This window comes from Astyanax mexicanus, chromosome 13 (assembly GCF_023375975.1).
Source record: "Astyanax mexicanus isolate ESR-SI-001 chromosome 13, AstMex3_surface, whole genome shotgun sequence".
In the NCBI taxonomy this organism is placed as follows: domain Eukaryota; kingdom Metazoa; phylum Chordata; class Actinopteri; order Characiformes; family Acestrorhamphidae; genus Astyanax; species Astyanax mexicanus.
Genome location: NC_064420.1, coordinates 23,687,823 through 23,710,815, shown reverse-complemented (window position 1 = coordinate 23,710,815; position 22,993 = coordinate 23,687,823). Strand labels below are relative to the sequence as shown.

Below are 22,993 nucleotides of genomic sequence, written 5' to 3'. Positions count from 1 at the left end.
TGTGCCACAATAAGAAACTAGAACTTTGTCACAGTGTTTCTGGCTCTTTTTAAGAATGTAACATCACTGTAGAGTTAGGTAGTCCTTAATAGAGACCGACCGATATGGGTTTTTCTAAGGCCGATGCCGATACCGATCATTAGTGGTCAGAGTCAGCCGATGGCCGATGTGACCTGCCGATTTTTAGGGCCGATATGCTATCGTATTATACTTATTTGGCATGCTTAAAATCATACTAGTAAGAGGAGGCACAACAGTTGTAAACTTCACACAAGTTATTGAAAATTGAACAATAAAAAAATTTAACATGAATTAAATATAAAATAAATAAATAACCAACTGTCTTAAATATTCAATATAGAACAAACATTAAAGGTTAGCATTTTATAGTGACTTTAATGTTACTATATCACTATATGTTAATAAAAAAATATTAATTTTATTTAGATTGTATTATCCATAACATTTTATTTTATTCATTATATAACATATGTTCTATATACACTATATATTCATGTTTATAGTAGAAATATTATGTTGGCTATTATATAAAATTTACTGTAGGGGCCTACTAATTAACAAATGTATGACTTGTTGCAGTCTGTTAGTCTATTAATTATTCATTTTAATATGTTTAACAGAGTGCAAGAAGACTTCCATAATGTGACAACTTTAGATAGTTACTCCAAAACGGCAAAGCTCATTTCTTCTTCAACTCCATGCAGTTGAAAACGAATGGACATGGGAGGACAATGTTATAAAATGTTCACATTAGGGCTGCAGCTATTATTTTACAAAAATGGGTGACGTTTAAATTAAGAATAAAATTATAAATAATCAGTGTTGGGAGTAACGGCGTTAAAACTAACGGCGTTACTAACGCCGTTACTTTTTTCAGTAACGAGTAATCTAACTAATTACTCTGACTGTAACTATAAAGGCGTTACCATTTCCGACACCCGTTACTGCACGTTACTTTAGCCGCTTTTTTTTTTTACTGGCTTTGCCCTGGTTAACCCCTCCTCTGTCCGGTGAACTTGAGCTACTGGCTGCTGTGCCTGTGGGTTGGCGTGGTGAAATGAGGCACAATTGTGACGATTTGCGTGCTCTAATTAATTCAGTGATTGCCGTGGACAGCCCAAGTTCCGAATTAAGGACGTTAAACTCTTTTTAGCTGCTCCGGTTTTTGTGGTGCTGCTGCTTTCTCTTTTAGAGCTTAGACCTGAACCCGACCTGACCCGAGGACCAACCCGAAATCGGGCTCCTATTTTTATTTTATATAAAGCTCTGGTGTGATAAGTAACCAATTATTATTGTTCACTAAAGCAAACGAAATAGCGAAAACTGAAAGTGAAAAAACATTTGTGTTAACTGAATCTAATAAAAACGGTAATTAAAAGGAAAAAACATAACTATCTCAAACTGTATTTTGTGTTTATAAAACCAACTAAAACGAACTGAAATTACTGATAGAATATCCTCATTTTTGTGTTTAATTTATTTATAAGCGCTGTTGTACAGCGCAGTTGTACAGCGGGAGCTGTGCCGAGAGTGCGGCACCTCGTGGTCCTTTAGTTCTTCTGTAAAGCGCTCGCGCCCACCCAAAAACTTACTGAACAGAAAAAATAAAAACAAAATAAAATTAAACTATAATAAAAATGAAAAATGTAATCACGTAGCTCTGGGCGCACATGAACGCCTCCGCGTTGCAGCATTGTGTGTAGCTGTTCTTAAAAATCATTTAAATTAAATAATAGTATGCTTCTATGTTACAGTGTTAATTAACATAATTCTGATTATATTTCGCTCATTCAATCAGCCCGAAAACAGACAGTTTATGGGGTGGATCGGGTCGGGCTCATAATGACAGTTTATGGTTCGGGTTTGGTAGGGCTTGGGCAGAACGTGCACGGGCTCCGGCTGGGTCCGGTCGTTTTTTTGGGCCCGATCTAACCTCTATTCCCTTTTGGTGAAGCTGTTATATTAATACCATTTTAACGGGCATTAAATTGTTGTTTTTGTCTATTATTTTGTTTTATATATACATATTTCTTTTGAGTGTGGCTTGGTTTGTTTAATTTCATCCCCAGACGCGTTTTTCCGCTTTTTTCAGTATTACAAGTTTTAGTAATTTTCTTTGGTTGTGTGCAGAATTTCGTTTTATTTTTTTGAAATTCGTTAGATTATATTTTTGTCAACATTTTGGGTTTATTTTCGTTTGTTATTTTTCTAATAATAATAGTAAATGCATAATTGATTTCCTTTTTTTGACGGGCGAATAATAAAAAGTAACGCAAAAGTTACTTTTACTGGTAACTAATTACTTTTATAGTGGAGTAACTCCGTTAGTAACTCAGTTACTTTTTTGGAGAAGTAACGAGTAACTATAACTAATTACTTTTTCAAAGTAACGTGCCCAACACTGTAAATAATGCAAAAACAGACAGGTGCTGTAATTTAAATATAGTTTTATCTGTTTTTTTTTTCTTCTTCAAATGAGCTCCTTAGCCAGAGAAACGCGTCTCATCAGCTGTACTGGAGGTTCGGTGCTTGAGCGGAAAATGAGTTGAGAAAGCTGAAGAGCGCGGACTTTATAGGTTCAGGATAAAATGAGCTTTTATCAGAAAAGTCTGGAGGGGGTTCTAAAGTAGAACCCGACAAAACAGAAAATTCTGCTCATCGTTTCATTTAATATCTAACAGCGCAAACCGCTTTAAACGGGTGAGTTTTACAGCAGAACAGCAGGAGGCGGCATGATTTAATGTCTGTTTGTAGTGAAGGAAAAAGAGATGTTTTATTTTAACTCCATTATTTTAGAAACTATTTGTTTTATTAATTCGTTTACAATAAAGCTTATTTATATATAAGGAGAAGTACAGTCCTCTAATAATCCTGACTAACCAGTAATTATTATTTCAGCGCAGCTGATGCTGCGAATATCCTTAAACAGTTTTAGTCCTGCCCTTTTTCATTTCGTCTAAAAATAATTTAAATACTGAAAATATCAAGTGTTAATTTGATTTTATTTACTTAGATTTTCGTTTCTGAAGAAGAGACGTCAGTTATTTTATACTAGAGCTTATAGATAGGGCTTGCCTTGCATAGTCAGGGCGCATTCCAAATGCACTCCTGCCATCAACGCTAAGCATAGTTTCGTTTGGAGAGAAATGCTACCAACACCGATGCAGTTGAAATTCTATTCTTTTTCAGTAAATGAAGCAACATCACAGATTACTAATCATGAGAGAAAATATAGACTTTGGGAGACTGGATTGTAAAAATGGATGCCTTACCCGTTGAAAGTCTTGCTCACTCTTGAAACCTTGCGCTGCGTTCCAAGTAGCTGCCCGCAGATGTGCCGGATTAAAATCGGCGCGGCCAAATAAGAAAATCGGCCGATGCCGATTGATAAAAAAATAACAAAAATCGGCCGATTAAATCGGCTGGCCGATCGATCGGTCGGCCTCTAGTCCTTAATGGGTAATACAATACGGTGCAGAGTGTTTAAAAACATTTCTCTCAGTTACTCTAAAATAATTAACAGATGTTGAAAAAAAAATTATGGCATATGTTATTATGATTAGGATCTGCATTAAAACAAGCTAAATGTAGATGCTAAACTCTCCCTTTGCTTTCAGTAGAATTGTCCTCACAAGCCTTTGTAGCGTTTTAATGGCTGTTTGCCATTCAGGACTAGCAGTGGCTCACCTAATGAGGGCTGAAATCTTCATGCCACCCTGAAATTTTCCACCAAGGCAGTTCACCAGGCAGTTCTGTAAACAACCCATTAGGGAGACATTAACCTACTACTACTTGTATGATTTTTTTTCGTATATTTCATCTAATATATGTGTTTTACTAAACAAATATACACTTACTGCCCAAATAAGGACCATTTAATTCAGATTGTCTACAGTACTGTATATACACTGCATAAGTGTTATCTAGCAACAAAATTATAAGCAATTACTGAGATGTAACGGATCAACAAGATTTGAGCTGCAAGTTGTTTAAAAGCAGTCTTTAAGACCATCAGCCCCTTCTACCATGATGTAGATTGCTAAAAACAGCCAGAAACACCATAACAACAGTCCCAAATGGTCCCATTTACAAACTGCCACAGCGACACATGCAGGACGCAAACAAAAACATCACGAGACAAGTTCACAGTGTGTGCACATCCAGGTCCAGTCTTACATAATAAAATAAAGCAGGAAGACGATCAGCCAAAGCCATGAACTGAGAGGAAACACCCTCCACAGACCAGTTTCCACACTGCAGTCAAAGCTATTAACTGGGAAATCTGACCGGCAGTCTTGGAGCTGAATGCAGCTTTCCAAGAGAACCCCTCTTCAAACACAAAACCAGAAATCAGACCAGTAATCAGGCCGACATGTAGACAGAAGCACAGGAGCAACAACTTCTGCATTACAGCAAAACCCAGAGTTCCAGAAACTGCAGACACACACACTGACCACCTGAGCTGCTCTAAACGCAACACTGCACAGGCACACAGACACTCCAGAGTGTGACGCTACGTCCACTGTCATCGTCTTCATCTTCGTCGTAATCTTCTTCCTCCTCCTCCCGGCCCGGTCTCCGCAGTTACAGATCAACAGAAACGGTAGTGAAAGAGTAGCACAGATGCACAGCGAAGGCGAACCAGGTCGCTAGGCAACAGCAGGGGAGGGCGGGACGCAGGGAAATGGGCCTAGTGGGGCAGAGGCACTAGGATGTCCACGTAGTTGATGGGGAAGAAACCCGACTGGCCGTGGATCATCCCCTCGTACCAGTTGTCGTCGATCTGATTGGTCAGGGTGATGATGTCACCCTCCTTAAAGCCCAGCTCACCCTCGTTCTCTGGCTCAAAGTCATACAGAGCACGACAGGACGGCTGATCAAGAGGAGCTGCGTGAGAGAGAGGGAGAAAGATAGAGAGAGATATAGGGAGAGAGACAGATAGTGAAAGTGAGGGATAGAAAAAAAAAGAGAGAGGCAGATAGTGAGAAATGTAGTCTGTTAGTACAAGATTTATCTTTTAGCAATATTGAGTGCCTGAGCCTGCATGTACAGCGCCCTTCATAATTATTGCCCCCCCCCCCCCCTTAAAATGTGTTAAAAGGTTTAAAAATAAATGTTATTTTTATTGCAGAAGCATAATCTCACTCTGATTTTTCTTTTTTTTTTTTAAACAAACTTTAACTCAACTCAAAAAATAATATTTTCGTAAAATTACCTGTTTCTCAATTTTGGCACCCTTGACAATTTCTTGGAAATAAATGTATTTGAAACTTTTATATCAATTCTACTGTAGTTTATGAAGTGGAACAAGGTATCTAGGAACCTATAATTAGTAATTCATCACCTGTTTCCCAGAGGTATAAATATGGCGTTACACAGAGGCCTATTTCTCTTCTCTACTCTCTACTCTCTACTCAAGAGAACACACTATTTAAGTAACACTTGATAACCCTCATAAATCAGTCAACAGTTACAAGAAAATAGCCACTCATCTGCAGATGCCCTTATCTACAATTATCACAAACACTTTAACACATCTGAAACAGTGACAAACAAGCCTGGAAGAGGACACAAGTGTATCTTGCCACCACACACAGTGAGAAGGAAGGGAAGAAAAGTAAAAAGTTCTCCAAAGCTCACTGTAAGAGAATTAAATCAAATGAAAGCATCTTGGGGTTAAGAGGTCTCTCAAACAATCATCAGGTGCTATCTACATGCCAACAAGCTGTTTGGGAGGCATACAATGAAGATAATTATACGCATAAACTGGTGGAGTTTACTAAGCGGTACTGGGATTTTGTCTGGGAACTTGTTCTTTGGTCAAATGAGATCAAGATAAAGCTTTTTGGTAACAAACACTATAAGATGGTCTGGTGTAACACTAAGCAGGAGTACGCAGAAAAACACCTCATGTCCACTGTTAAGTATGGAGGAGGTTCGGTGATGCTGTGGGCCTGTTTCTCTTCCAAAGTACCTGGGAATTTTGTAAGGATACATGGATCATGAACTCTTTGAAATATCAGGACATTTTGAATCAGAATCAGTTGGTTTCTGCCTGAAAGCTGAAGATGGGTCGTCACTGAGTCTTTCAGCAAGATAATGACCCTAAACATGACCTCAACCCATTAGAAAAGCTGTAGGGTGAGCTGAAGAGGAGAGAGCATATGAGAAGACCCAGGATTTAGAGAGGTTGTTCAAAGAGGAATGGTGAAGGATCCCCCTTCTGTATTCCATCCCATCTTGTGAAGAGTTAAAAGAGAAGATTAAGTGCTGTCTTGTTGGCCAAAGGAGTTTGTACAAAGTGCTAACACCAGGGGGGCAATAACTGATTTCATATAAAATAATTACTTCTTAATGTGCGATTTTCCTCCCACCAAATAAAGGGACTTGCATTAAAGCTTAGATTTTTCTCTTTTTGCATTATATTATTAAAAAAAAATAATTTATTAGAAGCCAAAGAACACTTCTTAGCCTGGGGTGCCAATCATTATGGAAGGCAATGTATATGGGTGTGTACCTGGAGATCGCGCAGGTGATTTAGCAGTGTGTATTCCTCCGTTAAGGTTCTCGCTGGGTAACTGTAGCTCCATGCGTGGTTTGGGAATGTATTCTTTCCTTGGCTTATTGGAGGCCTCCTTTATCCTGCATGAAAAACACATAAACATAGTGTTAACAGGTACACACAGTGTGGACAAGAGGTGGGCGATATGGCCCAAAAAAAAAAAATCAGATTTTTAGATTTTAAATCGATTTTCCCCCCTACTAAAATCTCCTAAAAGTCGCAAGAGTCGCTAAATGACGTCATCGCCAAATTTGCATAATACATGTTTTTGAAGCTGTAAAGGATTAACATTGTAAGAGAGAAAAAAGTGAGTAAAAAACACTATAAATATGTTAGAAATGATACAAATGTACTCCAACAAATGAACAACTTCTGTTGCTTTTTAAATAGGCAGTCACGTCTCAAAATAACTTAATTTTTACGTAAATTACATAAACCATATTTTACCGTGTTGATAAATGTTATTATAAGAGCAGTTTTTTTATTTTATTAATTTGTTTTTAGCTTTCTTAAGTTTTCTTTATTTTCAAACCTATTATATACAAATTGTTGAATAGCTTTTTACAAAGAGGGAGACACTGTGGACGAGGTGAGTGACAGGCTACGTGGTGAATGAGGCGAGTGACTGACTGAGACTGTGTGAGTTCAATTCAGTGAGTTTTTTTTGTGTCGCACTGAAGACACTTTTATATTTATATTTCTGCTCTGTAAATACGGGGCGGGGTCAGTCAGCACGCAGTGTGTTCGTGGAGCGATGTGTGTGTGTGTGTGTGTGTGCTGAGTGGGAGAGAGAGAGGGAGAGAGGGAGAGGGGCGGGGCTAAGCTCAGGGGAGCGTCGGTGGTGAAAATTAAAACTCAGAGAAAATAGACTTTCATAAAAACACATCGTCCTTAACTGTAAATTCGAATTAATCGATAAAATCAATTAATCGCCCAGCTCTACTGTGGACCATATATGCATTTGCCAGTTTAACAAAAACACCTACTATATAGTTTCTTCCGTGTTTACAGTGAACATACAGCTGCCTCTCCTCTGCTGCATAATTTAGCAACCCCCTTATACCCTCCTCTGCTCCTCCCACCAGTGAAGAAGGACTAACACTGGACCACCGCTGAGAAGAGGACCATTCTCAGCACAGCAGTGGCCCTGACATGGTGGTAGTGTGTGTATGTGTGTGTGTAGTGCTAGTAGAGCTGGCAAACACACTTCTGACACACGCTGGATTTGAGTCCCCAAAGTAAACATATCTTCACTAGAGCAGCTCTGAGGTCAGGAATGGATCTATTTGATCTAAGGAGCTAGAGGACTGTTAACACACACTGTGCATCTAGTGATGGGCTATAGTGTCTAACTGCCTGCCAGCAATAAAAGAGTGTACACAGAGTGTGAACAGCCCTCCCATGAACATGTGAATTATTCATTGTGTATCACTGTATACTATTATACAGGATATACAATATACATTATATACACACTGCTTCCCATCTTTATTTGTGGGCTTATTAGATCTTTTTGCTTCCTACTAACTGATATGATGAGATGGAGAGCTTACATTATATCATAGTCTTCATACTCTAACAATGTTGATGACATGCCTTAAAAATAAAATATATTCTTTTAATTTATTATTATTTTAGAATGCTGCCTTTGGAAAATATCTTTAAAGAGAAAATGGTTTCTGTTTCCAGGAATTACAGATGTCTGTGTACAACTTGATTAAACTGTGTGAAAGACTACAGCAGCAGTAAAACTGTAGTGTCTGTGTGTGTGGAGCCTGCTCACCTATCAGGAGAACAGAGACGGCTACAAAATATTTTCTCTGCTCATCTATTGAACATTACTAAGCACCCACAATAACTCTTTCAAACATACTGACTGTTTGAAATTCTAATATTTTCTGGTAACAAAACCTTGACGCCATTATATGAAGCATTGAACACTGTGGATTAAACAAAGACTCAGAACTGGATTTGGATTCAAATAACAGATACCTGATCCATTGAACTATGTCTGGATTGGCCCTGATCCCAAGATACAGAACTGAATCAGGACATCCCTATTTAAACCTTTATGGTAGAACTTTACTGACTGCAGATACAGCAGGGGCTGAAGGAAGCGCCACCTGTTAGAACATACACTTACCTCTCCTCCATCTTGCTTGAGAGCTGCTGGAGAACATCAGTGGCCTGCCTGTGATACTCCAGCTGAGCTTTCACCAACGCCGCTAGCTGACTCACCTGCTCTATCTGCGCACGCACAAACACACACACACACACACACACATATATGTAGTTTAGAGTAAAGGTACTGAAAACAGGAGTAAATGCACTATATGTCCAAATGTTTGTGGAGACCTCTTCTAATGGATGCATTCAGCATGTGCAAATTCACACGCACATGTAGCTCTAGAACTGAGCTGTGGAGCAGTGGACCTGTGTTCTCTGCAATCCAACACAATTTGGGTGAGCTGTGGAGTTGAGGAAGCTCTTGTCACTCACAGTAATGCACCAAAATCTAGTAGAAAGCCTTTTTCTGGACAGTATGGACTGTTGCTTCATTAAAAGCATGATAAACTGCATGATAAATAATGAGATGTAAGAAAAAAAAATAAACAAAAGAGAACATAAGGATGTCCTACATCACTCTCCAGCAGGTTGAACATGCTCTGCTCTGCAATTTCTTTGGACTCGTCAAACTTCTCCAACGCCTGCTTGATCTCGTCATCTGTCACTTTGCCCTGACGTTTCTTCTTATAGTCAAAATCCAGACGCCGACCCTCCATCTTTTTCAGGTGGTGCTGAAGATACAAAAACAAATGCACACACACACACACACACACACACACACACACAGATTCAGTCAAAACCCATTAGACCTAAACAGAACCTAAGGGTGAACCTCAAACTTGACCATGATTGGTTTGCAGAATGTTGTCAATACTGTGAGTTGCCTTTGGAGGTGTTAATTTGAAACTGAATCTGACTGTGTTAAACTTACAGTTCTTCACATTGCAAACAAACCGACCAATGACGTAACTGATGTGAAGTAAGAGCATTCTTTTGAACAGAGCAAATTTGGGTCCCCTGGTCAAGACAACTTTTTATATTTGTACATTAAAATTAGAGTTTTTGTTTAGGGGTCAAATAAATCTTTACAATTAAAAATGTCCATATTTCAAAAGTGTGACCTTTTTTCAGTCCAAGGAGAACCAATCCAAACCCAAAAAGGAGCTCAGGATCACTAGAAAGAGAACTCTTTCCAACAGCCAATCAGATTTTCCACAGGATCACTTTCTTTAGGACCACTGATGTGTAGGTGTGAACTAAATAAAAATCTTTATGATTGTGTGTGTGTGTGTGTGTGTGAGTGTGGATGGGTGGGATGACTTACCTGGATTTCTTTGATATCTTTGTCGTGCAGATTCTGAAGTGGGTCAATGAAGTTCTGTTTGACCTCCATATCTAACGCATCCTTCACCTCCCCCAGCTCCCTCATCGCCTCGCTCGCATCTATGAGAGCCAGCCCTGAGAGAGAGTGAGAGACAGACCAATAGCAGCTTGTTACAAAAGTGAAAATAGGACATAACAACCATAATAATATATATATATATATATATATATATATATATATATATATATATATATATATATATAGTGCAGACAACACTGCACAGTTCCCACACTCATGGTCAGGCGTGTGTGTGTGTGTGTGTGTGTGTGTTTATGTGTGTGTGTTTATGTGTATGTGTGTTACCAAAGCTAGATTCCTCTCCAAGCTCCCGGCCGAATTTCTGCATGGCTTCTCCGAGCACGCTCTCGGCCTGTGGGTATCCCGGCCCTTTCTCCTGACCACGGATCTTAGACATCGTGTTTATCATAGTCAGCTTCGCCCTGGATGCTGTACCCCACACACACACACACATATATATAAAAAACACACTTTATTTTCAGAAATATATTTATAAAAACAAAACAGACACAACAAATAACAATAAAGAAAGTCATTTTAAACTTAAAATCAATGATTTCCTCAAATCAGGTGGGTGTACTAATAGCTTTCAATATTTCCATTGTAAACTTGGTATTAGAAACCAGCACAGTCTCACACACACACACACATACACACACACACACAAAACTAACCTGGGTTTGGTTGTAGATACTCTGTAGTTCTGGCCATGATGTCCAGCACTGCTCTGCTTGTGGTGTCCACTTTCTACACTCACACAAACACACACAGACAAGGATGATATACGTTTGCACTTAAAGATTTCAATGAAAGCATTGTTTGGGAATTTCTATTGTTCCATTCAGCACACAATTCTACCAGAGATTATTTCAAAAAGTGAAAAGCAGCAACAACAGAGATACAGGGTTTTTACAATTATAGTATTTCTGACAGTAGTTCTGCTGCTTCTGGTACCACATCACAGCAACATCACAATATTTTGGCAAGGCCCTTAACCCTCACTGCAGAACCCTCATTATTATTATTATTATTATTATTATTATTATTACCTTTTCCATTTCTTTGAAGTCATCGTCAAGTTTGGTGCCTTCCGCTCCTCCTACTTTCTCACTTACTTTCTGCAAGAGAGCACACACATGCATTTGTTTGACAACAATAATAATATGGTCCCACTAAATTTAAAGCAACATAAGTGCTGCCCAATATGACCTCAAATCGATATCATGATTAAGAGAACATTGTATCTTATTATTGAATTAGTGGTGTTACTATGGTATCTACAGTGGTTGCTACTGTGTTGCTAAGCGGTTGCTAGGTAGTTGCTATTGTGTCCATGGTGGTTGCTAAGGTGTTGCTGAGCGGTTGCTAGGTGGTTGCTAAGGTGTTGCTATGGTACCTATGGCGGTTGCTATGGTGTTGCTAAGTGGTTGTTAGGAGGTTGCAACAACAGTAATGGAAGCAATCATCACAGGCAAGATAACACTGATTAGACACAGAACCTCTGTCACTGAAAGTGAAAGAATCACGTGAACTATGATATAAGAGATATTCTATTCTTCCTATTACAGTCAGTGTACCATCAACATACTTGTAATGCTGACATTTTAAAATAAAATAATATATAATGGTACTTTAAGTGTAATAAACAGCTGCTTAGCTTTTTGCAACCGACAGGGGGCGCCACAACAAACGATATCATTAGAACAGCTGGTCCCAACTGGAATAAGGAGCACTTCAGATAAAAAATTACTTGGATAGTTTATGGTGTGGGTGTAAATAAGTCACATCCTCTACAGGCATAATTTAACACATTTTAATACACACTTATACCGACCTTACACCAAGCGAGTCTTGTTAGAATCGAGTTGCGGTCGCATCATCTCGATCGTTCAGTATAAGGTGTTTAGCCTGTGACTAAAAAAGTCTGTAACTTCTTTTTAAAATTAAGAGGGTGTCAGACATCTTAGTTCATCAAAATCTTTTTTTTAGAGTTTTTTCAAAGTCACCTAGTGTATGTTTAAAATGATTGTATATATTTAATTTAGAGTTTAGGTTTGAAATTCTCACATTGAACACACATGCATGCATCTATTAGATGACATGTCACGTGAAGCATTCTGAACTGCCTCACGCTATCCCTGTGTGTGTGCGGCCTACATGTGACAAACATAGAGGAGAAGAGTGGGGCTAGTTTCCATAGCAACAGCAACCTGGCAATAGCATCAGTGAGAAAATAGAGATGTATTCGCCTGTCTCTATCTTTCATCTCTCTGTCTGTGTGTCTGTCCATCTATCAGATATCTGTCTTACTGTCACTGTTAGCTGATCCTCACTATGTTGCTCTGATGTTCCTACAGATATAAATGGGTCATTATATCCATTAGCGAGCAGCAGCTGACATGCATATGCACACACAGACACAGACACAGACACACACACACACACACACACACACACTAAGCAGCTAATTCGCCTATGACTGTATATTTATTTGATGAAGTTTAGACCATCTGCACTCACGACAGGGGGTGAACATGGTGCTACTCTCTCTCTACACACTTTCAAACACACATAATAACTATAAATACACTAATAAGATTCTTAAAAGATTTTAGGTCTAAAACATGTTTTTTGAAATCACAGGAAATCATCATAGGGATGTGTCATATATCGTGCGCAATAATATCGGCAACATTTTTAAATATCGTGAACGATATTATACCCTAAGATATTGTGCCATATCACCCACCCCTAATTATCACATCAGGGTACTACTTTTCTGCTATTTTTAGCAAAATAAAAATTCACCCTGTTCTCATTCCCATTATATATCTACTACAGACAGATTATATATGTTCAGTATCATTTATTTTTACTTTAATCCTGGATATATGGAAATATTTGGAGTGCATTATTAGTATCATGACATTCTGGATCATTGACCTCTGCTACAAATCTAATCAAATTTTTGTATTTTGTAATATCTGAGTTAGTGGTGTGCTATATCATATCATATGCAATAATAAAATGTAAATGTAATTTTGTTGCAGTAGTGTATTCTTGAAATAATTTCAGTAAAAATTCAGTGTTTTTTTTCATATTGCCAAGAGTATTGTTATCGCGAAAATACCATGAAATATTGTGATAATATTTTAGGGCTATATCGCCCACCCCTAATACAGAAGATTAAAATTACTTTACTCTCTTTTCCAAAAGATAAAGCAAGTACAGCAAAATAAGATTATAAAAATATAACAGAATGAGAGACACTAAATGTACAATACAATAAGGTCACAGACAGACATACGTGAGACAAAAGACACAAGACAAGTGCAATAATGATGGGGGGAAAGAGTAAATGACATTACAAGTATAGGTATAAACAAAACCTATATAACAATATTGCAAATATAGAAAAAAACGCTTTAAGGCTGGTAAAGTGTTAATTTAAATAGTGGAGGGATACAGGGTGGAGAAAAAACCTGGAACAGTATTAGTATTAGCCGCTAACCGCAGTGCTAGCTCTTTTGCTGCCCATATCAGACTGTAACCTGCGCATTTACAGTGTTAAAACAAGCTAAATGGGACGAACCGCAACAGATAGCGCCTTGGCTTACTGGAACACTCAGGGTTTCTCAATGTAGTGCTGTTGGGGCAGCTTTTACTATCGCTAAGTGCTGCTATTTGCGGCTAGCGATACTGCTAATTGCACTTAAATATTGTAAATCTAGGCCTTACTCACCTGCTTTACTCAAAAAATACAGTTTTCAGGAGAGAAATCTGTGTAGATTAATATCCAGTGCTCAAATATATTTTTTTTAAGAATTATAGCCTGTTGAAGAATCCCCCACACCTGAGTTTATCCTGAATGTGCTATATGAAGCTTAGAATTGTGGGTTAGCCACAATGCTAACAGCTGCGTTTAGCCAAGTTACAGCCATGATACTAACAGACACAACAGCAAGCCACTAAGGTTTTGGTGCAGTTTGAGCTTGAGGTGCCTGGCCTGATGCGTGTTAGCCACCATGCTAACTGTATTCAAAAGCTGGATTACTCACTGATAAGGAATGCATGTGTGAATGAAGTTCTCCGTTGGCTTGTCTTTTTTTCACTGGTCATTTTTACTAGTAAAAAGCAAAAGCACACAGTATGAAAATCTTACTTTTTCATATAATATTATACCATGGAACTGGTTACTGCTCTAACCCTAGTTTTCAAAACAGATAAAATGGCTATATTTATGTTTTAGCCATCTCCACTGAAGCCTGCTTCCATTCACCTTTCAGGGTTGTTTTAACCCTTTAATGTCCTCTTCAATGTAAAAAGCATTAAACATGCTATTTTTTTAATGTACACCTTTAACAAATATTTTGGTACATAGATAGATATTGTGGTAAAATTATAACACTAACCATGAACACACAGTAATAATAATATGCTGTATGTTGCATTAAGTCACATAACTCCAATAATCAAAATCTCTAATTAATTTGTGGAAAATTATATGTCTACATATGTAAAAAACACTAAAATCAATCTGCATGAACTGGAACTAAAAAGGCAGAATATAAAAAATAGTAAATTTTACTAGTTATTGAGTTATGTATGTTGAGTATGATAAACAGCTCCTTTAATAAGATATAGTTAGTGACATAGACTTAAATGTGCTTTACGAAGAGGTTTACTAGAAGTAAAAGGGTTAATATACCATAATTCACACTAAACCCAACTCCAAGTGTGTTTGGACTAAATTATGCAGACATGCCAAACTATTATAGGGGAATTTAACTGTAAGTCAATTTAGAGTACATTAAAGAGTTTAAGAACAGAAAGTCTAAACAGATATGAACCAATATGCAGGGCCTGACTGAGGCCATAATATACCATAATAGTCCAGTTATAAAGATCTGTCAGAACATGACTTTTCTACATGGCTTCACACATTCACACACTACACTGCTCCTCTAGCATGTATATTCCTCATCACTGTGTGTGTGAGCAGCCTCTGCACTTTATATGTTGTTACATCATACAGAAAAAGAGAGAAAAAGAGAGAGAGAGAGAGAGAGAGAGAGAGAGATACTGACCACAAGCTTTATAACTCAGGCTCTTCATATTTACAGTTGGACAAAGGTCTATTCACACACACACACACACAAACACACAGGAAAACACAATAATTACGGCTGTAATTGCTGTAATTATGGGTCATGACTTTTATAACACATATATTGCAGCCGACCAATAACAATTAGACACACAAGCAGCCATGCATACACTCTACATCTGCTCTCTGTCTTTGTGCAGCACTCAAACACACAGGATAGAAACACTGAAATATAAAAAGAGGATGAGGAGGAGCATGAAGATTATTTTTTATGATATATTTTTGCCCATTAAACCCTAAATCAGATTCTTCATGCCTCATGTTTCCACAAGAGAGAGTTGGATGTTCTTTCCAGTAGCCTTTCTCCAGCTTCCCCAACATAAACCAAACCACCCCGCAAATCTGAACTAACACTAAACACCAAAACCAAAAAAATCATACCCAAAAACAATATAAATTAAACCCAAAAGAAACCAAACCTAAATACAAAACTCAAACGAAACCCTAAACCATATTAAATGAAACCCCAAAGCCTAATATAACATTACATACAAAACATAACTAACCCCAAATCAACATACATTATACCCTAATCAAACAAACACTAACCCCCAAACCTCAAACCAAACTAAATTTAAAAAACGAACAAACAAAATCCAACCCGAAACAGAGCCGCAAACCCAAACTAAATCATAAACCAGACTAAATCGAACACTAAACAAACCCAAGCTAAACCTCAACCTAAGGCAAGTTAAACCCTGAACAAACAACAAAAACCCCACACAAAATTAAACCCCATGTTTAAACTAACCCCCAAACCCGCCAAATACCTAAACTTAACTAAATAAACTCTGAACAAACCAAAACTAAACCCCTAACCCAAACAGCCTAAACTAAACCAAACTAAAACTAAACGCTAAACCAAACTAAATTTAACCCTGAACAATTCCAACTACACAGCAAATCAGTAAACGAAAATTAAATAAACACTGGGGCAAACAAAATCCTTAACTAAACCCCAGGCCCAAATTTATTCTTGACTCCACAATAAACGCAAAAACAATCTGAACTCAAAACAAACCCAAATCAACCTATTAGCAAAACTAAATCCTGAAAAAAACAACCCCAAATCACACCCTTGTGCCCATCAATAACTTCATCACGCCTCCTCCACCCTACTAACCCTACAGAGACCACTGGAACAGGTACAGATGGAGGAGAGAGAGAAAGAGAGAGGGAGAGTTCTGACAGCATTGCAGAGTGATCAATATGTTCCTATGTAAACAGACACAAGGACAGACAGGAAAGAAACACACACACAGGATGACTATTTATAATATAACTTTATATATTATACTACACACTACTACTGTACTACTGCAATAGCTATGTACTTCTGGATTACTGTTCTCTCTCTCTCTCTCTCTCTCTCACACACACACACACACACACACACACACACACACACCCTCCCCCACTCTGATGTCCTGTCCCTCCACATCTCTTATTTCTAAGGTCGGGCCCTATGATTGGTTTACAGAGGTGCCTGTTACGTAAACCCATGGCTCACACCACCAAGTTCAACAACTGGTTCTGGCAAAAAATCAGACAGAAATATTCTTAAATCTTTCAGCAAAAGCCGAAATGCTCCAGACTGTTTTAGTAGAGACAGGAGTATAACAAATTAGTAGAGCCTGGAATAAGATTGACTGTTTCATTAGAGCCTGGAATAATCTGGACTGATTCAACAGAGCCTGGCATAATCTGGACTGATTCAACAGAGACTGGAATAATCTAGACTGTTTCAGTAGAGCCTGGAATACTGAACGGTGAGCGCTATAAAATGCTGAGTATTTTAATTAAGACAGAATAAAATATATAAAAAGAGGTAGACAGAAAAATACTGAGAGAGACCATAAAAAGGCTGAGAAAAGAAGAAAACAAAGAGAAAAAGGGGAGAAAGTATAAATTAAATATGTTTGTTGCTGCTGGGTATTATTTATTCATTCATTTGGATCTCATCCCTGTCTCCCTCTCTTTATCTCCTCTTTTTTGCAGTGCAACTCAATCTGTTTCAGTATCATAAAATAAAAAGGCTAAACGAATAAATAAATGTTACAGGTAATGTGGGATAACCCTTTGTTTGGCTAAAACTACCCGTATTGTAAAAAAAAAAAAGGGTCTATATTAGAAAAAATTCACACACACACATACACACACACACACACACTGTGACCTGGGAGTAGGTCAGATTTTACTCAGGCTTTGAGTAGAGTAATTAATTCTTTTTTATAGTTCTGTAGTTACATAGCACATAGTACAACTACTAAATAACACTTCTCTAAACTTCAAAAATAAACAGCAGCCATTGAAATAAAACCACTTAGGTCTTTTACTTGTGTCATAAAACAGCTTTGACCCATTGAGGCATGGACTACACAAGACCTGTGGTTTTCTGTGGTATCTGGCACAAAGACGAAGATTATTAACAGATTCTGTAAGTTGTACTTTACTGTAAGTACTGTACTGTAAGCTGTGAGGTGCATCATGTGAGGGCATCCATGTGCATCATTGATCCTTGGGTGCCCATCACACTGTGGCTGATGCGGTTATCTTTTCTGCAAGATTTTTAATAGGTACTGACTACTGACCACTGCAGACTCCAAACACCCCACCTGTCTCATGTTTTAGAGTCACAAATATCACATATATATATATATTCTGTCTGTAATGATGTTTCTGTCCACACACTGACCGTTCCCTCAGTCCTCTGGATGATGGATCGTTTCTTGGCAGTTCACTCTACACACTGAGTGAATTCCTATTGATTAGATTTCTATTTTCAGAGGAACGACGGACAGACAGGCTGTTTTATTCAGACCACTGTTCACAGAACAGAGCTATTAAAAACCCAGCTCCAACGTCAGTCAATCAAAGAGACACAAAGAAACACAGCCCTTATCTGTGACTGTTATACACCTGTAGTTCAGTCTGTCTTATTAGACCAAAGGTCAATTTAAACTGCTTCAAATAAAGAAAAAAATATTTTTTTGTTTCTATTATTATTATTAGTAGTAGTAGTAGAAGAAAGTTGTATTTGTATTGGTTATATTATAATTCTTAGAGTAGTATTACCCAGGGAGTATTATTGTTATAAGCAGTGTTATTGTTTTTACTTTCATCTAACACCTGTCTCAATAATTACATTATCAACTTGTTGTACAATATACAGGCATCAATCATTTTTGTTATTTAAGTTCTGTTTAGTTTATTATTATTATTATGTTCATTTATATTCCAATTATTATATAGTGTCTTAATAATTAAATGTTCATTGCACTTAAAAGAGTGGAATTGCATTATCATTCTCTCTGTAACATAAAATGGGCCTTAAAATGACACAAATATATTATTTTATCTCATTTATTTAAAGACAATATATCATCAAAAAAGGAATGTTACACTAGTAATTATTATACTTGTTAGTAGTTGCAATAGTAAAATTGTCAGTTATACTATCAGTTATTTTACTATCAGTAGTGGTATAATAAAGTTATAACTAGGGGTGGGCGATATGGCCCTAAAATAATAGCACTATATTTAGTGGTATTTTTGCGATAACAATACTCTTGGCAATATGACAAAACACTGAATTAGAAAAAATATTTTAAGAACACACTATTGCAACAAAATGAAAATTTATTTTATTATTGCATCTGATATGATATGGCACACTTCTTACTTAGATATTAAAAAATACAAGAATTGTATCAGATTTGTAACAGAAGTCAATGATCCAGAATGTCATGATACTAATAATGCACTCCAAATATCTCAATATATCCAGGATTAAAGTAAAATAAATGATACTGGACAAATATAATATGTCTCTAGTAGATATATAATGGGAAATTTGTTTTGTTAAAAACAGTAAAAAGTAGTACCCTGATGTGATAATTAGGGGTGAGAGATATGGCATAATATTTCAGGGAATAATATCGTTCACGATATTCAAAATTTTGGGCAATATTATTGCGTACGATAGGATATGCCACACCCCTAGTTATAACTATTGTAATGAACATTTCAACTAGCATTACTGCTGTTTTTTTGTGTCACAATCTGTATCATATACATGTATTCTGAACTGCAAATATGTGAAGAAATCCTTTAAAGGAAACACATTTAAAAATATTCTTTTGCACATTTTAAACACAATTACTATTGAGGAACTGATTTTAACAGGTTGGTGGATTTTATATATATATATATATATATATATATATATATATATATATATATATATATAGGAGGTTTTTGATGTATTAATTTATTACATTAAATCAAATCATATTAAATTAATTATTTATCTATTGTGTTAAACTCAGTAAATAAACAGTAGGTGTGATTAATATAAAGATGTGCAGGACTGTGTTCTCTGTTAATAAAAGCCTGTTATTTGATCAGGAGGCTGTTTTATTATTGAGTAATGAAGCCCCGTTGACTCTTTAAGGCAGAGCGCCCCCTGTGGGCTCTGTGTGTCTCTGCACTCAGTAACAGGGCTGTATGGCCACAGCAGGAGCGGCTGTGTGAGAATAGAGGAAGATGAAGGCAGGGTGAAGGATGAAGAAGTGCTCTCTGACCCTCTATATCTCACTGAACACACTGATAATACTGAACACAGAGACAGAGAGCTGGAGGTCTGAGAGAAGCGGGCTTCAGCCCGGGGGACGGAAGCGGATCAGCAGCCGGAGGAGAGGCCCCTGAGTCCGGGCTGCGGGGTGATGATCAGCCCGTCTGTTCAGCAGAGCGGAGAGCAGATCTTACCTGCGTGGCTTTGTGAAACTGCTTCTTCAGCCCCGCCACAGACATGCTGAGCTCTGCTGCTGCGCTGCGGAGCGGCTGGAAGAATCGGCCGGAGCTGCTGGGAGGCGGAGAGGACGGAGAGACTCGCGCTGAATCCGGAGCCGCGGAGCTACTGCTGCTGCTGCTGGAGAGACTCTCTGCTCCATCCGGGACACCGAGCACATCCAGCTCCTGCGTGACGTCACATCACCCCCAGTAACAGTGACCCCCCACAATCTATCGTCTATTTTAATTAATCTGATTAAAATAATTCTCAAACTCCACTCTAAATGAGAGAAAATGTGTGAATATTAATGTAATTCCCCAAAATAAAGAACATTTATTATCCTAAAATATCTGAATGAACAGTACTCATTTTAATGATTCATTATTAGTAGTAATATGGGTGGCTGTGTTAAAAACAATACAACTCTAATAGCAATACTACTACTACTGCTAATATTCTGTTACTTTACTATACATATGCTTTATTATTATTTTTATATCATTATTATTATTATTATCATTATTATTATTATTATTATTATTATTATTATTATTATTGGTAGTAGGGATGGTTGTATAAGTACCACGCTCTAATAATTACAAAAGTAATGCAATTAATAATTAATTAAAATGTGCATTTTTTGTATTACTTTAGTAAAAGAAATAATAATAGTAGTGTAACGCTACAGACGCCAGACGCTTGCGGTAAAAACAAAACAAGGCTTTAATCACAGAGCACGTGAACAAAGAGCATAATCATATAACAAGCCTGGGTCAAAACCAGAGAGAGAATGAGCCAAAACATCAGAGCCGAATCACAAACCATAAGCCAGAAGCAGCACTCAACAAACCAGAAAATCACAAATACAAACAGAACAGAAGGGCCAGGCAAAAAAAAAAAAAACGGATCATACACGAAAAATACAGACAATATATGTACATGTACAAGTACATGCTCAGTATATTACTGGTTAACAGGGAAAATACTTAAAAACACACATAAAAAACGGACGGGATTATATACATGAGTATATAAACACCTAAAAACAGTGTAAAAGTCCGATGATGACGAACATGAAAATGAGACAGGATTGGTTGAGACTGGAGACGTGACACTGGTGGAGGCATGCTGAGGATTTGTCCAAAGGCCAGGGTCCATAGTAGGTGTGAAAAGTAGTAGCAATCATTTAGGCATTATGATTATTATTATTATTACTACTATTTATGATAGCACTGTTTTTTCTTATTTGTAGTAGACTGAAAACAGTTGGATTGGATTGGATTGGCCCACTGACATCAATAAGCTTCTGTATTCTTCTTTTGTGTTATTTTTCCTTGCAGTGTGTTTTGAGTTTGGTTTGAACTCTCTTTCTTTTAATTTGACAGTGTTTCTGTAGACATCTCATTATACATCAGTGAGATTAATGAGTTCATCCCAGAAGAAGCCATGCAGGCCCAAGCCACTGTTTCACAGATGAGTTGGTATGTTTGGGATCATGAGCAGATCCTTTCTTTCTGAATACATTAGCTATTCCATCACATTGGTGAACATTCATCTTTGTCTCATCAATCCATAATCAGTCCAAAGGCTTTTACTTCATGGATAATTCCCGCCTGGCTTTTCTATTTTTTTATCCTGCCGTCTGGAGGTCACTCACAGTTATTTTAGGGTCTTTTCCATCATCAGCTGCTAAGGTTTTCCCAAGTCTACCTGTTCGTCATCTGTTATTTAGTACACCAGTGACGACTTTCTTGTGTACTGGATATATTTGTGCAATGGTTGAGTAATTTTCTATTTTGTCTGAGCTTCACAGTTGCACCCAGGGCTGGACTGGTAATCTGGCGTACCGAGAGTTTGCCCGGTGGGCCAATAGTCCTCAGGGGCCGATGCTGTTGGATTTTTTCTTCTTCACTTTTTTTCCTAAGAGACCAGCCCACAATTTAGACAGGGTGGCCCATTGGCCATTTTTCAATATAGACAGAGGACTGAACCAATCAGGATATAGGACGAAAGCAGCCTCACCATCTCTCTGCGTGGTCCACTGTAACTTCCACAATGTTCAGACCCTGGACAGGAAAAACTGAGCTTTCTGAAAACGCTGACATCACACAGTGAGTCTGCACATGTCTGCTTTTTGTTTCGCATTAGTTCAGAGATCCGGAGGGGACTGTTTTCGGCGCAACACCAGCAAACTTGTATGTTTTAATTATCCTTGTCCAATACCACCCTGGATATACTGACAGACCAGCTACACCAGCAAACTCAAAATACATAATTTACTGTTACTGGAGCTCTTTATCCACCCTGTTTACTCCCCAACCTCTCTGGATTTTACAGCAGGTTAGTAATGTAAGTTATAGTGATTTGTTTGTAGATTCTGATTCTGATTAAGTTTATTATGCAGTGAAAAAATAAGATGTTTGGTGTTTCTGTCTGTTTTAGTACATTAAGTGTCAAGTTATCTCAGGTTCGTTTCAGTTCTTGGCTTAACTTGAAAAAGCCTGTGTTGTGACTACAATTAGGGCGCTTGTATCCACTCCCAAACTCTGGATATTTTAGTAAATTTCCCCACAACAGATGAAACTTTGCCTCCTCTTAGGGATTTTTATTATTTCCAGGATTTAGTTAACAGGTTGATAACCTAACATACACACAAAATACACACAATAAATTTACTATTTCACTAACAATTGCAAATTATATCAATACTTAAACTTCTACATGTGCTAGGTGGCACGTTAGATCCTACCAGTGCCTCTCTGCAGTCAAACACGAGCTGAAACACCTCTCTGCACAACTCAGCTTCTCCTCTCTCCTCCGTGTGGACGCCTGTGCAACAGTCTCCTTCTCCAATCCTGCACTGGTGTCTTAAACTACCTCAGAATGGAGGTTAAGAGTCGTTTGCCTCTGGTGCACGTCTTAGACGGACCCGTTTTTCACCGCGGGGAAAACTATGGAACGCCAAAAGGCCCAAAAAACGCC

At 37.7% G+C, this 22,993-nt stretch overlaps 1 protein-coding gene across 1 annotated transcript; it reads right to left on the bottom strand.

Moving 5' to 3' along the window:
* Positions 1-3,448: 3,448 nt before the first annotated feature.
* On the bottom strand, positions 3,449-20,180 carry sh3gl2b (SH3 domain containing GRB2 like 2b, endophilin A1). Its single transcript, XM_007237490.4, has 9 exons — positions 19,987-20,180; positions 11,102-11,170; positions 10,727-10,799; positions 10,338-10,481; positions 9,975-10,108; positions 9,223-9,381; positions 8,727-8,830; positions 6,539-6,663; positions 3,449-4,908 (listed from the first exon to the last, which is right to left on the bottom strand). The coding sequence occupies exons 1-9, from the start codon at positions 20,029-20,031 to the stop codon at positions 4,712-4,714; spliced, it is 1,050 nt and encodes a 349-aa protein (XP_007237552.3). The 5' UTR covers positions 20,032-20,180; the 3' UTR covers positions 3,449-4,711.
* Between the last annotated feature and the right edge of the window lie 2,813 nt (positions 20,181-22,993).